Source organism: Chiloscyllium plagiosum, unplaced genomic scaffold (genome assembly GCF_037043375.1).
Source record: "Chiloscyllium plagiosum isolate Xiang-an unplaced genomic scaffold, Cpla_swu_hap1 HiC_scaffold_7, whole genome shotgun sequence".
NCBI classification, from domain to species: domain Eukaryota; kingdom Metazoa; phylum Chordata; class Chondrichthyes; order Orectolobiformes; family Hemiscylliidae; genus Chiloscyllium; species Chiloscyllium plagiosum.
In genome coordinates, this window is record NW_028270145.1 from 56,490,329 (window position 1) to 56,505,440 (window position 15,112).

At 45.6% G+C, this 15,112-nt stretch overlaps 1 protein-coding gene across 3 annotated transcripts in view; it reads left to right on the forward strand.

The window, feature by feature from the left end:
* erich2 (glutamate-rich 2) overlaps window positions 1–15,112 on the forward strand; it is a 256,997-nt gene that overhangs the window by 93,819 nt on the left and 148,066 nt on the right. For all 3 annotated transcript variants that reach the window (XM_043693703.2, XM_087989049.1, XM_043693704.2), the window contains one exon: window positions 4,854–4,973. In XM_043693703.2, the coding sequence (XP_043549638.1) occupies window positions 4,854–4,973 (120 nt within the window). The remainder of the gene's footprint in view (window positions 1–4,853; window positions 4,974–15,112) is intronic.

Below are 15,112 nucleotides of genomic sequence, written 5' to 3' on the forward strand. Positions count from 1 at the left end.
TGCCCCAATGTTTTCAGTGCATTTTCTTAAATTTTTTTATAACTGGCTTTTGCCAACCTCAGTTCAAGAATTTATAACTAGATTTTTGATCTTGAAACTCATCTCAGCAGAAAAGTATGAAATAACCAGAGTTTGGGCATTCATGTTTGTTAACTAAGTACAAGGTTTGAATGATTGGCAGTGTATTAGACCAACTACATTAACAGCTACATTTTGCCAGCTGGTGTTCCTCAGCTGGTCAGAGTTCATTTGTGTTAACAATTGAAAAACTGTTGATGCTTTACAAAATACTGAGATGCCACGCTGATCCTTGTCATGACCAAAAGGCATGACTCCAGTGTGGCCAGTGAACTGTCGATTAATATAGCTCATTTAACCCTTTTGAATTTGTATAGTTCAAGTTTAAGTAGACCCATAGTCAAGCTTTTGGCTTAAATAGGTTAAAGGATTTTTTAATACATTCATTCACTGATGAGAGCCTCGTTGGCTGGGCTGGCATTTATTGCCCATCCCTTATTTGCCTTGGGAGGGTCATTATGAGCTGCATTGAATTACAGCAATCTGTGGAGTATAGTTATAGTTATGGTGCTGTAGGAAGAGTGTTCCAGGACGTTTACCCATTAACAGTGAAACAGTAGTCACAGATTTGGAAGTTCCTGTTACTTGGTGAGTTGCTGCCGTACATTTTGAGGGTGGCATATGCTACTGCCACAATGAGGAGTGGAATTTTTGGGTGGTTAATGGGCTGTCAGTCAAGCTTCTGGAGTATATTTGGAACTGTACTTTTTCTATCACAATCCTGATTTGTGCCTAGTAAATTGGTAGACAGGCTTTATGAAATCAGGAAGGGGGTTAGTCACCACAGAACTCTCAGCCACTGACCTGTTCTTGTAGCTCGAGCGTTTATAAGACTGTTCTAGTTCAGTTTCAATAGACTGTCCTAATCTCTAGGATGTTGATAATGGGAGGATTGGGGGGGTGGGGGTGGGGGTGCGGTGGGGTGCACAGGAGAGGGAGGAGTGGTTCAGTGATGCTGATACCATTGAATTTCAAGTGGAGACAGTTAATTTTTCTCATGCTGGATATAATCATTGCTTGGCACTTGTGTGGCACTTACATTACTTGTCACTTACATTGTATGGCTGTTGACCAGGTCTTGTTGCATATGGATATGGGCTGCTTCACTGTCTAAGAAGTCATGAATGGTACTGAACATTGTTCAATCATCAGAAAACTTCTTACATCTTCACTTGTGACAGAGTGAAGGCCAATAATGAAGCAACTGAAAATGGTTGGGTGTAGGACTGTATCCTGAGTAACTCCTGTCCAGGGGCTGAGATGAATGAACTCCACCACAAGAACATCTTCCTTTATGCGAAGTTTAATTCCAACGCACTGAGAGCTTTCCCCTTCTTGTACAGATTGTAGTTAAATAAAATTCTGCTGTTGTTGATGGCTTACATTGTCTCATGATTTCTCAGTTTTGAATTGTTAAATCTGTTCAAAATCTATACGATATGTGTGCTAGTTATTTGCACACAACACAGTGTGAACAATATCAATGTGAATACGAGATTTTGCCTCCATAAGGACTTTGCAATGATCATTCCTATCATTACTGTAATGAATGACGAATAGGTCAGATAAATTTTTTCCTTGTGTGTTCCCTCACCATTTGCTGTTGACCCAGCCGAACAGCTATTTCCTTTAGGATTCAGCCAGCTCAGTCAGTAGTGATGGCTACCAAGCTATGATCAGTGATGCATATTAAGTATATAGTATATTCGTTATCCTTGGCACTTCAATACTACATCCAGTTGATGTTCAACATGGAGGAGTATTGAGCTATCAACTGAACAGACGGTAGAATGGTAGCTGGGAAACAGCAGGCAGTTTCCTTGGCAATGTTTGACCTGACATCTGGTTACTGAAGAAGGGTTACTGGACCTGAAATGTCAACTCTTCTTTCTGTCCACACATGCTGCCAGCTGAGTTTCTCCTGCAATTTCTGTTTAATTTCTGATTTCTTCAGAGATAAATGGACAAAATTGATAACAAACAATTACAAATGTCAAGATTATCAATAGTACAGATAGGAAAAAGAAAATTAATAAGAAGAATGCCACAACAAGTCTCTGTGGTATTCTGTTGATGCTGTTACTTGAATTCCTTGTTGCCGAAGTAAAGAGGTTAACACTTGAAGTCAGATCTATTAATGACCCGGCTGCAACAGGATCAGAGCTTGGAATGAAGTATCCGAGGTTACCCATCCAATTAAAAGGATAGGCAGATGGGCAGGGGAACGGGGTTGTCTTCTTGGCAAGAAATGAAATTAAATTGAAAGAAAGAAGCAATTATAAGGTCAGTAGGTATAGAATCTGTGTGGACATGAGGACTGCAGATTCTGGAAAGTCAGAGTTGAAATGTGTGGTGTTGAAAAACGCAGCAGGTCAGGCAGCATCCAAGGAACAGGAGAGTCAACGTTTCAGACGTAAGCCCTTCATCAAGATTATGGAGGGGGAAAAGGGCGGAGAGATAAATAGGAGGGTGTGGGGTGGGCTGAGGAAAAGTAGCTGGGAAGGCAATAGGTAGATGCAGGTAGAGGGTAATTCTGATAGATTAGATTAGAGTGGTGCTGGAAAAGCACAGCAGGTCAGGCAGCATCCGAAGAGCAGGAAAATTCCTGATGAAGCTCCTCGGATGCTGCTTGACCTGCATTATTTTCCGGCACGACTCTAACCTAGACTCTGATTTCCAGCATCTGCAGTCATCACTTTTGCCTGGGTAATTGTGATAGATTGATGGGGAAGATGGAGTGGATAGGTGGGAAGGAAGATGGACAGGTCAAGAGGGTGGTGCCGAGTTGGAGGGTTGGATCTGGAATGAGGTGGTGGAGGGAATATTTGGAAATCCGTGAATTTGATGTTGATGCTGTGTGGTTGAAGGATCCCAAGGCAAAAGATGAGGCGTTCTTCAGTGGCTTGGATTTGGTGGTGGAGGAGGCCCAGGACCTGTATGTCCTTGGGGAAAAGTGGCATGTGGAGTTGAAATGGTCGGCCACAGGATGGTGGGGTTGTTTGGTTCTTGTGTCCCAGAGATGTTCCCTGAAACTCTCTGTGAGTTGGCATCCTGTCTCCCTAATGTAAAGGAGAACACATCGAGAGCAATGGACACAGTAGATGAGGTGGGTGGATGTGCAGGAATATTTCTGCTGGATGTGAAAAGATCCTTTGGGGCCTTGGATGGAGGTGAGGGGGGAGGTGTGGGCGCAGGTTTTAGACCTCTTACAGCGGCAAGGGAAGGCAGCGGGTGTGGAGGATGGATTGGTGGGCAGCATGGATCTAACAAGGAAGTCGTGGAGGGAGTGGTCTCTGCAGAACGCAGATAGGGATGGGAAGGGAAATATATCTCTGGTGGTGGGGTCTGATTGTGGAAATGGTGGAGGATAATGCGCTATATCCTGAGATTAGTGGGGTGGAAGGTGAGGACTGGGGGCGTTCTATCCTTGTTGCGGTTGGAGGGGTGTGTTTGTCTGCTCCCAGGAAAAGCTATGCCACTCTAGGACATCTCAGATGGCCTATTTCAAGGACTGCAGTTTCCTCTCCCACATGATCAACAATGCCCTCCAGCACAACTCCTCCACTTTCCACACCTCCCCCAACAAGGATAGAACCCCCCCCCGGTCCCGACCTTCCACCCCACTAATTTCTAGATACATTGCATTATCCTCCACCATTTCCACCGCCTACAATCAGACCCCACCACCAGAGAGTTACGGGAAGAATTCAGGAGAATGGGATTGTGAAGTATATTAATCATAATTGAATAATGAACCAAGTGGCCTAATTCTGATCCTATATCTTATGGTCTTATAGACATAATCACAACAACCTGTTTTGAACTTCAAGAGATTTGGAGAAGTTTTCCTTGGCTTAGAGATAAGTAAATGCCTATGGAGGGAGAATTTTACAATATTATACTGTCTCAGTATAATATTTTTATGTCAAGATTGATCCTGGGTATTATGTGTTCTTGTTTAAGGAAACAGTTATGGTTGCAATTCTTACATATGCATTTTTGTTTGCCTCCTCAGAGTATATATCAGGTAATCAATCAGCTGTAGTGAAAAGTCCTGCAAAAGATTTTCTGCACCTACAGAATTATGATCAATTAAGAGAAATGTTGCTCTTTTTTGAGTTTTGTCATGTGATGTTTAATGATTTAACACCACATGCAAAAGAAATAATTTCCAGCAGAGTAATGCATCCTCATTATTACATTAATGTATCAGTCCAGATCGTGAGTACATGTATCGTTACAGACTGTCAAATAAAATTAAGAACATATATCAAGACATTATTTTATTTACATTGCAAATTGAAAATGCATTGAAAAGTTATTTTAACTCATGCTCAACAGCAGTATTAATTCTTTGGTCTGGCTCTTGTGGTGCAGTAGTAGTGCCCCTACCTCTGGGCCAGAAGGTCTGGGTTCATGTCCCACCTGACCCAGCCATGTCATAATGAATCCGAACAGGTTGATTAAAAAAACTTTGGAAACATTCATAAAATTAAAATATATATAAAATCAATACTTTTACAATTATCTCAAAAATGTTAACATTTTTGTTATATCCTTCTCCAGGTGCATCTCGTTTGCCCCAATAACATGATTAGTTTATAATGCATCATAACAATATTTTGCTTTATGTACAATTTGAGTTACAGGAGGGCAAATAAGAAATTAATATTTAAACAGTATGTTTAGAGTAAAACACATTCAATCATCAACACAGCAAAACACTACTTGAATTAAAAAATTTTGTTCACAGGTATGTTTCATTTTTCTTTCAGAACAGATTGCATCACCAAATAATGAACTGAAGAGGTTTACCAAACCGGAGTCAAAAAAGTCTTCTGAGAAACAGCAGAAAGTGGATGTTAAGGAACAGTATATTGTATCCAAGATGAGTGGTAATTATTATTAGCAGCAGATTACTGCATCGCATTTTTTTTACCTATCACAACTTATTTCATTCATCACTTTGATATACTGAACATTTAGCAGTGTTCTAAAGAAGTATGAAGGATAACAATTATGTTTACCTTTTTTGAGGCAGTGCCATGAAACTAAGTTTGACATTTCTCAGTCCTAAAGTTGTCGGTCCTATGATGACTAAATGGGCCGATACTGGATCCCCACACACTGTCACAGACAGGCAGGGGCAGGTGGTCTTTGAAGAACCATGGGATGGATGGGATGCTTAGGTTTTGCATGTTCCTTCTACTACATGCATTAGCCTCCATTCAGCCAATCAGAGACAATCGAGATGATTAGCATCTTCATGGATGTTTCTTTTCCTTTTTGTGCGATCTTGGGTAAAAGATCCCTAATTGTTGGTGGGAATGTTGCATTTTTTCAGGGAGACATGGAGAATGGCCATGATGCTTTTTCTCTGTCCTCCTGATAACCACTTAACTCAGAATAGGGAACTTGTTTTGAAATTTTTGTCAGGTAAGCAAACAGGGTGGCATGGTGGCTCAGTGGTTAGCACTGCTGCCTCACAGCACCAGGGACCCGGGTTCGGTTCCCACCTCGGGTGGCTATATGGAGTTTGCACATTTTTCCCGTGTCTGCCTCCGGGTTTCCTCTGGGTGCTCCAGTTTCCTCCCACAATCCAAAGATGTGCTGGTTAGGTGAATTGGCCATGCTAAATTGCCCATAGTGTCAGATGCATTAGTCAGGGGTAAATATAGGGTAGGAAAATGGGTCTGGGTGGGATGTTGTTCGGAGGGTCGATGTGTGGACTTGTTGGGCCAAAGGCCCTGTTTCCATACTGTAGGGAATCTAATCTAAAAACAAAATACTCTGGATGCTGGAAATCTGAGATGAGTACAGGAAATGCTGGAGAAATTCAGCTGGTCTGGAGGCATCTGTTAAGAGGTCTGAAGAAGAGTCTTATTGGACTGAAAACATTAACTTTGTTTCTTTATCCACAGATGCTGCTAGACCTAAATTTCTCCAGCATTTTCTGTGCTTAATATAAATGATATTGTCTGCCCAATGTAGCTGATTGATTAAAGCCAATGTCTCAGCACTGGGGATATTGACTTGAGTGAGGACATTGATATTCAAGTACCTCTCCTGCGGATGGATTAATACATTTTTGCAGAGATATTGTTGGTGATATTTCTGTGGCAATTTGATATGTCTACTGTATACTCTCCATGTTACCCTCTCCAGGGAAAGTAATTATGATTCGGAGATGCCGGTGTTGGACTGGGGTGTACAAAGTTAAAAATCACACAACACCAGGTTATAGTCCAACAGCTTTAATTGGAAGCACACTAGCTTTCGGGGCGACGCTCCTTCATCAGGTGATTGTGGAGGGCTCGATCGTAACACAGAATTTATAGCAAAAATTTGCAGTGTGATGTAACTGAAATTATACATTGAAGAATTGATTGTCTGATAAGCCTGATAGAATACAGTGATAGTTTCACTTCTTTCATGTGTAAATCACAAAACCCTTTTTTTTAAAGTTGCATTCTTGGGTTAGCTGTTAACAATGGTGATAGCTAGACAACATGTTGAAGGTGTTAGCCCCCTGTGTTCTCTGTCTATGACCTGATGTTTAGATTGATTCCAATCTAAAAAGTGAGATAACAGAGTTTTACATAAATTCATGCAGTTTTTGAGCTCAGAGTTCTACATGAATGTATGTGGTTTTTGAGCAAAGTGCAATGTAACTCTGAAAGTACCAAAAAAATTCACCACACACAATATGTATGTGTGCATGGGGGTCTTTGTCTGTTTGTGTGTGTGTCTGTCTGGGGTGGGGGTTGTGAGTGTGAGAAAGTGTGTGTGTGTGTGTAGTGAGTGCAGAGTGTCTTAAGTCTGTGAGGGGGTGCATGTGTGTCTATAAGGGTGTGTGTGGGTGTCTGCGCGTTTGTGTGTATCTGTGTCCGTGTGTGTGTGTGTGTGTAGGAATATCTGTGTGTGTGTGTAGTGCAATGGTGATCACCTGTAATGTGACATGAACCCAAGGTCCCGGTTGAGGCCCTCCCTATGGGTATCGAACTTAGCTATCAGCCTCTGCTTGGCCACTTACCTCTGCTGCCTGTCCCGAAGTCCACCTTGGAGGATGGTCATCCGAAGGTCCGAGGCTGAATGTCCTGGACCACTGAAGTGTTCCCCAACTGGGAGGGAACCCTCCTGTCTGTTGATTGTTGTGCAGTGCCCATTCATCCGTTGTCGTAGCCCTTGCTCAGTTTCCCCAATGTACCATGCCTCCGGGCATCCCTGCCTGCAACGTATAAGATAGACAATGTTGGCTGAGTCACATGAGTACCTGCCACGTAAACGATGGGAGGTGTTCCCACGTGTAATAGTGGTATCTATGTCCACAATCTGACACGTTTTGCAGCGTCCTGAGAGCCGGGCAGGAGAAAGTGAGGTCTGCAGATGCTGGAGATCAGAGCTGAAAATGTGTTGCTGGAAAAGCGCAGCAGGTCAGGCAGCATCCAGGGAACAGGTGAATTGACGATTCGGGCATAAGCCCTTCTTCAGGAATGAAGAGCCGGGCAGTTTGCTACGAACAATGATCTGTTTGAGGTTTGGCGGTTGTTTAAAGGCAAGTAGTGGAGGTGTGGGAAATGTCTTGGTGAGGTGCTCATCCTCATTGATAATGTGTTGCAGGTCACGAAGAACATGGCGTAATTTTTCTGCCCTGGGAAATACTGAACAACGAAGGGTACCCTGTCAATTGCAGCCCGTGTCTCCTGAGGAGGTCATTACGGTTCCTTGCTGTGGCACATTGGAACTGGCGGTCGATGAGTTGAACATTGTACCCCGTTCTTGTGAGGGCATCCTTGAGTACTTCCAGGTGTCCGTCACGTTCCTCCTCATCTGAGCAGATCCGGTGTATGCGTAGGGCTTGTCCATAGGGAATGGCTGTTTTAATATGTTTTGGGTGGAAGCTGGAGAAGTGTAGTATTGTGAGGTTGTCTGTGGGTTTGCGGTAGATTGTGGTGCTGAGGTGTCCGTCCTTGATGGAGACGCACGTGTCCAAGAATGAGACAGACAGTCGAGAGTAGTCCATGGTGAGTTTGATGGTGGGATGAAACTTGTTGATGTCACTTTGTAGTTTTATCGGTGACTCCTCGCCATGGGTCCAGAGGAAGAAAATGTCATCAATGTACCTGGTGTACAATGTTGGTTAGAGATCCTGCATAGAGAAGAAATCTTGTTCGAACCTGTGCATAAAAATGTTGGCATATTGGGGTGCAAATTTGGTCCGCATGGCTGTTCCGTGTGTCTGGATGAAGAATTGGTTCTCAAAGGTGAAGACGTTATGATCAAGGATAAAGCGGATGGGTTGTAGGATGGTGTTTGGAGACTGACAGTTGTTGGTGTTGAGTACTGAGGCTGTTGCCGCAATGCCATCATTGTGGGGGATGCTGGTGTAGAGTGCAGAAACATCCATTGTGACGAGGAATGTTCCCGGTTCAACTGGTCCATGGGTGCTGAGTTTCTGTAAGAAATCCGTAGTGTCGCTCCAAAAGCTAGTGTGCTTCCAATTAAACCTGTTGTGTGATTTTTAACAGGGAAAGTAACACTACATTCCTATGTGGTATATGAGTTTGGTCCCTGGTTTGAAAGCATTGTCATAATAAATTCTGTTCCTCAAATGGCTAAAGGCTGCCTTGGCACACTGGAAGTGATGTTGAATTTGATCATCAATATCTGTCTTAACTGATAGGAGGCTCCCAAGGTATAAGAATCAATCCAAGTTGTCGAGTGACTCGCTGTGAATCATAATAGTCAGGGTTGATATTACATAGCTGGTCGAGAACCCTTGTCTTCTGGATATTTAACCTGAGGCCTCCAAGCAACCATATGTGTATTGCAACTCAATTGGTTTTTATTCATTCATGGGATGACAGCATCGTTGGCAAGGCCAACATTATTTGCCAATTCCAAATTGCCCAGAGGTAGTTCAGAGTCAACCACATTGCAGTGGGGTAGGCCAGACCAGGTAAGGCTGGCAGTGTACTTCCTTAAAGGGCGTTAGTGAACCAGATGAGATTTTCCCGACAATCGGCTGTGGACCTGCAGTCGCATGTAGGTAAGGACAGCAAGATTTCCTAGGAACAATCTTCAATGATCATGGTCATCATTAGACTCTTAATTCCAGATTTGTATTCAGTTCAAATTCCACCATTTGCCATGGCAGAATTCGAACCCAGAACCCCAGAACATGACCCTCGTCTATGGATGAACAGTTCAGTGATAATACTATTAGATCATCACCCAACCTCGATTGCCTGGGCCCTAACTTGAGATTTGCTTTCATAACTGTATCTACTTTTTCATCCTTTAAAACTGCTGCTGAAAACTTCTCTTTTTGAGAAAGTTATTGGTCCTATTCAAATATCTTCGATGGGACTTTGATGTTGTGGCCATTTCGGAGACATGGATAGAGCAGGGTGAGGAATGGATGTTGAAGGTTGCAGCATTTAGATCTTTCATTAAGAACAGGCAAGGCGGTAAAAGATGGGGAGGTGTGGCCTTGTTAGTCAAGGATAGTATAACGGTGGCTGAAAGAACGTTTGACAAGCACTCGTCTACTGAGGTAGTATGGGCTGAGGTTAGAAACAGGAGAAGAGAGGTCACACTGCTGGGAGTTTTATTATAGGCCTCTGCAGAGTTCCAGGAAGGTGGAGGAGAGGATTGGCAAAATGACTCTGGGTAAGGAGTGAAAGGAACAGGGTGGTCATTATGGGGGCTTTAACTTCCCCAACATTGACTGGAAATACTATAACTCTAGTACGATGGATGGATCAGTTTTTGTCCCGTGTGTGCAGGAGGGTTTCCTGACACTGTATGTTGAAGGGCTGGCAAGAGGGGAGGCCACACTGGATCTGATACTTGGTAATGAACCAGGCCAGGTGTTTGATTTAGTTGTAGGTGAGCACTTTGGACAGAGTGACCATAATTCAGTTACGTTTAGTTTAGTGATGGAAAGGGATAAGTCCATGCCATGGGGCGAGGGCAATTATAATGCGATTAGGCAAGACTGAGGATGCATAGAATGGGGTAGCAAAATGCAGGGGATGCAGACAATGGAAATGTGGTGCTGGTTTAAGGAACGTATATTGTGTGTCCTTGATAGGTATGTCCCTGTCAGGCAGGGAGGAAGTGATAAGGTAAGGGAACCATGGTTTACTACAGAAATTGCATCTCTTGTTAAGCGGAAGAAGAAGGCTTATGTGACGATGAGACTAGACTGTTCAGATGAGGTGATGGAGAGTTACAGGTTAGCTAGGAAGGATTTAAAAAGAGAGTTAAGAAGAGCAAAGAGAGGACATGAGCAGTCTTTAGCAGGTAGAATAAAGTAGAATCCTACAACTTTCTATAGGCATGTGAGGAATAAAAGGATGACTAGGGTAGATATAGGGCCAGTCAAAGACAGAAGTGGGAAGTTGAGTGTGGACCCTGTAGAAATCGGAGAGGTGCAAAATGAACATTTCTCAATGGGTTTTCACTCAGGAAAAGGAGAATATTGTAGAGGAGAAGAATGAGGTACGAGATATTAGACTAGAAAGGATCGATGTTAGTTACGAACAGGTGTTATCAATTCCAGAAGGAGTGAAAGTAGACAAGTCCCCTGGGCCGGATGGGATTTATCCAAGGATTCCCTTGGAAGCTAGGGAAGAGATAGCGGAGCCTTTGGCTTTGATCTTTGAGTTGTCATTGTCTACAGATTTAGTACAGAGGACTGGAGGATTCCAAATGATGTGTCCTTGTTCAATAAGGGCAGTAGAGGTGACCTAGGTAATTATAGACCAGTGAGCCTTACTTCTGTTGTAGGAAAGGTTTTGGAAAGGATTATAAGAGATAGGATTTATAATCATTTAGCAAGCGACAATTTGATTTCAGACAGTCAACATGGTTTCGTCAAGGGCAGGTCGTGTCTCGCAAACCTCATTGAGTTTTTTGAGAAGGTGACCAAACATGTAGATGAGGTTAGGGCAGTTTGCGTGGTATACATGGACTTCAGTAAAGCCTTCGATAAGGCTCCACATATTAGGCTGTTGGAGAAAATGCAGAGGCATGGGATTGAGGTTGATTTAGCAGTTTGGATTAGAAATTGGCTTTCTGAAAGAAGAGCTGGAAATGTGTTGCTGGAAAAGCGCAGCAGGTCAGGCAGCATCCAGGGAACAGGTGAATCAACGTTTCGGGCATAAGCCCTTCTTCAGGAATGGGGAAAGTTTGTCCAGCAGGCTAAGATAAAAGGTAGGGAGGAGGGACTTGGGAGAGGGGTGTCGGAAATGTGATAGGTGGAAAGAGGTCAAGGTGAGGGTGATAGGTCAGACTGGGGTGGGGGCGGAGAGGTCGGGAAGAAGATCTCAGGTTAGGAAGGCGGTGCTGAATTTGATGGATTTGACTGAGACAGGGTGGGGGGAGGGGAAATGAGGAAACTGGTGAAATCCGAGTTCATCCCTTGTGGTTGGAGGGTTCCTAGCCGGAAGATGAGGCGTTCTTCCTCCAACCGTCGTTTTGTTGTGGTCTGACGATGGAGGAGTCCAAAGACCTGCATATCCTTGGTGGAGTGGGAGGGGGAATTGAAATGTTGAGCTACAGGGTGGTTGGGTTGGTTGGTCCGGGTGTCCCAGAGGTGTTCTCTGAAACGCTCCGCAAGTAGCCGGCCTGTCTCCCCAATATAGAGGAGGCCACATCGGGTGTAGAGGATGCAATAGATGATATGTGTGGAGGTGCAGGTGAATCTGTGGCGGATATGGAAGTTTCCTTTGGGGCCTTGGAGGGAGGTGAGGGGGGAGGTGTGGGCGCAAGTCTTGCACCTCCTGCGGTTGCAGGGGAAGGTGCCGGGAGTGGAGGTTGGGTTGGTGGGGGGTGTGGATCTGACGAGGGAGTCACGGAGGGAGTGGTCTTTACGGAATGCTGATAGGGGAGGGGAGGGAAATATATCCTTGGTGGTGGGGTCCGTTTGGAGGTAGCGGAAATGACGGCGGATGATGCGCTGTACATGGAGATTGGTGGGGTGGTAGGTGAGGACCAGTGGGGTTCTGTCCTGGTGGCGGTTGGAGGGGCGGGGTTCAAGGGCGGAGGAGCGGGAAGTGGAAGAGATGCGGTGGAGGGCATCGTCGACCACGTCGGGGGGGAAATTACGGTCCTTGAAGAAGGAGGCCATCTGGGTTGTGCGTTTTTGGAACTGGTCCTCCTGGGAGCAGATGCGGCGGAGTCGAAGGAATTGGGAGAATGGGATGGCGTTTTTACAGGGGGCAGGATGGGAGGAGGTGTAGTCCAGGTAGCTGTGGGAGTCGGTTGGTTTGTAGTAGATGTCCGTGTTGATTCGGTCGCCTGAGATGGAAATAGAAAGGTCGAGGAAGGGGAGGGAGGAATCTGAGACTGTCCAGGTGAATTTGAGGTCGGGGTGGAAGGTGTTGGTGAAGTGGATGAACTGTTCAACTTCCTCGTGGGAGCACGAGGCGGCGCCGATACAGTCATCGATGTAGCGGAGGAAAAGGTGGGGGGTGGGGCCAGTGTAGTTGCGGAAGATGGATTGTTCCACATATCCTACGAAGAGGCAGGCATAGCTGGGGCCCATGCGGGTGCCCATGGCTACTCCTTTCGTTTGGAGGAAGTGGGAGGATTGGAAGGAGAAGTTGTTCAGGGTGAGGACCAGTTCAGTCAGTCGAAGGAGGGTGTCAGTGGAAGGGTACTGGTCGGTACGGCGGGAAAGAAAGAAGCGGAGGGCTTTGAGTCCTTCGTGATGGGGGATGGAGGTGTACAGGGACTGGATGTCCATGGTGAAAATAAGGCGTTGGGGACCGGGGAAGCGAAAATCATGGAGCAGGTGGAGGGCATGGGTGGTGTCCCGAACGTAGGTGGGGAGTTCTTGGACTAAGGGGGACAGGACCGTGTCGAGGTATGCAGAGATGAGTTCGGTGGGGCAGGAGCAGGCGGAGACAATGGGTCGGCCGGGGCAGTCAGGTTTGTGGATTTTGGGCAGGAGGTAGAAGCGGGAGGTGCGGGGTTGTGGGACTATGAGGTTGGAGGCGGTGGATGGGAGATCCCCCGAGGTGATGAGGTTATGGACGGTCTGGGAGATGATGGTTTGGTGGTGGGGGGTGGGGTCCTGGTCAAGGGGGCAGTAGGAGGAGGTATCTGCGAGCTGGCGTTTGGCCTCAGCGGTGTAGAGGTCGGTGCGCCAAACTACTACCGCGCCTCTCTTGTCTGCTGGTTTGATAGTGAGGTTGGGGTTGCAACGGAGTGAGTGGAGGGCTGCGCGTTCCGAGGGTGAGAGGTTGGAGTGGGTGAGTTCCGAGGGTGAGAGGTTGGAGGCCCCACTGGCCCCACACCCCACCTTTTCCTCCACTACATCGATGACTGTATCGGCGCCGCCTCGTGCTCCCACGAGGAAGTTTACACTCCCAAGTCCCTCCTCCCTACCTTTTATCTTAGCCTGCTGGACAAACTTTCCCCATTCCTGAAGAAGGGCTTATGCCCGAAACGTCGATTCTCCTGTTCCCTGGATGCTGCCTGACCTGCTGCGCTTTTCCAGCAACACATTTCCAGCTCTGATCTCCAGCATCTGCAGACCTCACTTTCTCCTTTCTGAAAGAAGGCAGTGAGTGGTGGTTGATGGAAAATATTCAACCTGGTGTCCGGTTACTAGTGGTGTGCCACACGGATCTGTTTTGGGACCAGTGTTGTTTGTCATTTTTGTCAATGATTTAGACACAGGCATAGGTGGATGGGTTAGTAAGTTTGCAGATGACACTCAAGTTGGTGGAGTAGTGGACAGTATGGAAGAATGTTACGGGTTGCAGGGGGACTTGGATAAACCGCAGAATTGGGCTGAGAGGTGGCAAATGGAGTTCAATGCAGCTAAATGTGAGGTGGTTCACTTTGGGAAGAATAACAGGAAGGCAGAGTACTGGGTCAAAGGAAAGATTTTTGGTAGTGTGGAGATGCAGAGAGATCTTGGAGTCCATGTGCATAGATCCCTGAAATTTGCCACCCAGATTGGTAGTGCTGTTAAGAAGGCATACGGTGTGTTAGGTTTCATTCGTAGAGGGACTGAGTTCTGGAGCCACAATATCATGCTGCAAAATGGTCGTGCAACCGCACTTGGAATATTGTGTACAGTTCCGGTCGCTCCATTACAGGAAGGATGTGGAAGCATTGGAATAGGTGCAGAGGAGATTTACAGGGATGTTGCCTGGTCTGAAGGGAACATCTTATGAGGAAATGCTGAGAGACCTGGGTCTGTTCTCATTGCAAAGAAGAAGGCTAAGAGGGGATTTGATAGAGACATAGAAGATGATTAGAGGGTTAGCTATGGTAGACAGTGAAAGTCTTTTTCTTATGATGATGACGTCAGCTTGTACGAGGGGGCATAATTACAAATTGAGGGGTGTTAGATTTAAGACAGATGTCAGAGGTAGGTTCTTTACTCAGAGAGTGGTAAGGGCGTGAAATGCCCTGTCTGCCAATGTAATTGACTCGGCCACATTCAGGAGATTTAAACAATCCTTGGATAAGCACATAGAGTCATAGAGATGTACAGCATGGAAACAGACCCTTTGGTCCAACCCGTCCATGCCAACCAGATATCCCAACCCGATCTAGTCCCAGCTGCCAGCACCTGGCCCATATCCCTCCAAACCCTTCCTACTCATATACCCATCCAAATGCCTTTTAAATGTTGCAATTGTACCAGCTTCCACCACATCCTCTGGCAGTTCATTCCATACACGTACCACCCTCTGCGTGAAAAGGTTGCCCCTTAGGTCTCTTTTATATCTTTCCCCTCTCACCTTAAACCTATGACCTCTAGTTCTGGACTCCCCGACCCCAGGGAAAAGACTTTGCCTATTTATCCTATCCGTGCCCCTCATAATTTTGTAAACCCTCAGCCTCCGATGCTCCAGGGAAAACAGCCCCAGCCTGTTCAGCCTCTCCCTGTAGCTCAGATCCTCCAACCTTGGCAACATCCTTGTAAATCTTTTCTGAACCCTTTCAAGTTTCACAACATCTTTCCGATAGGAAGGAGACCAGAATTGCACACAATATTCCAATCAAA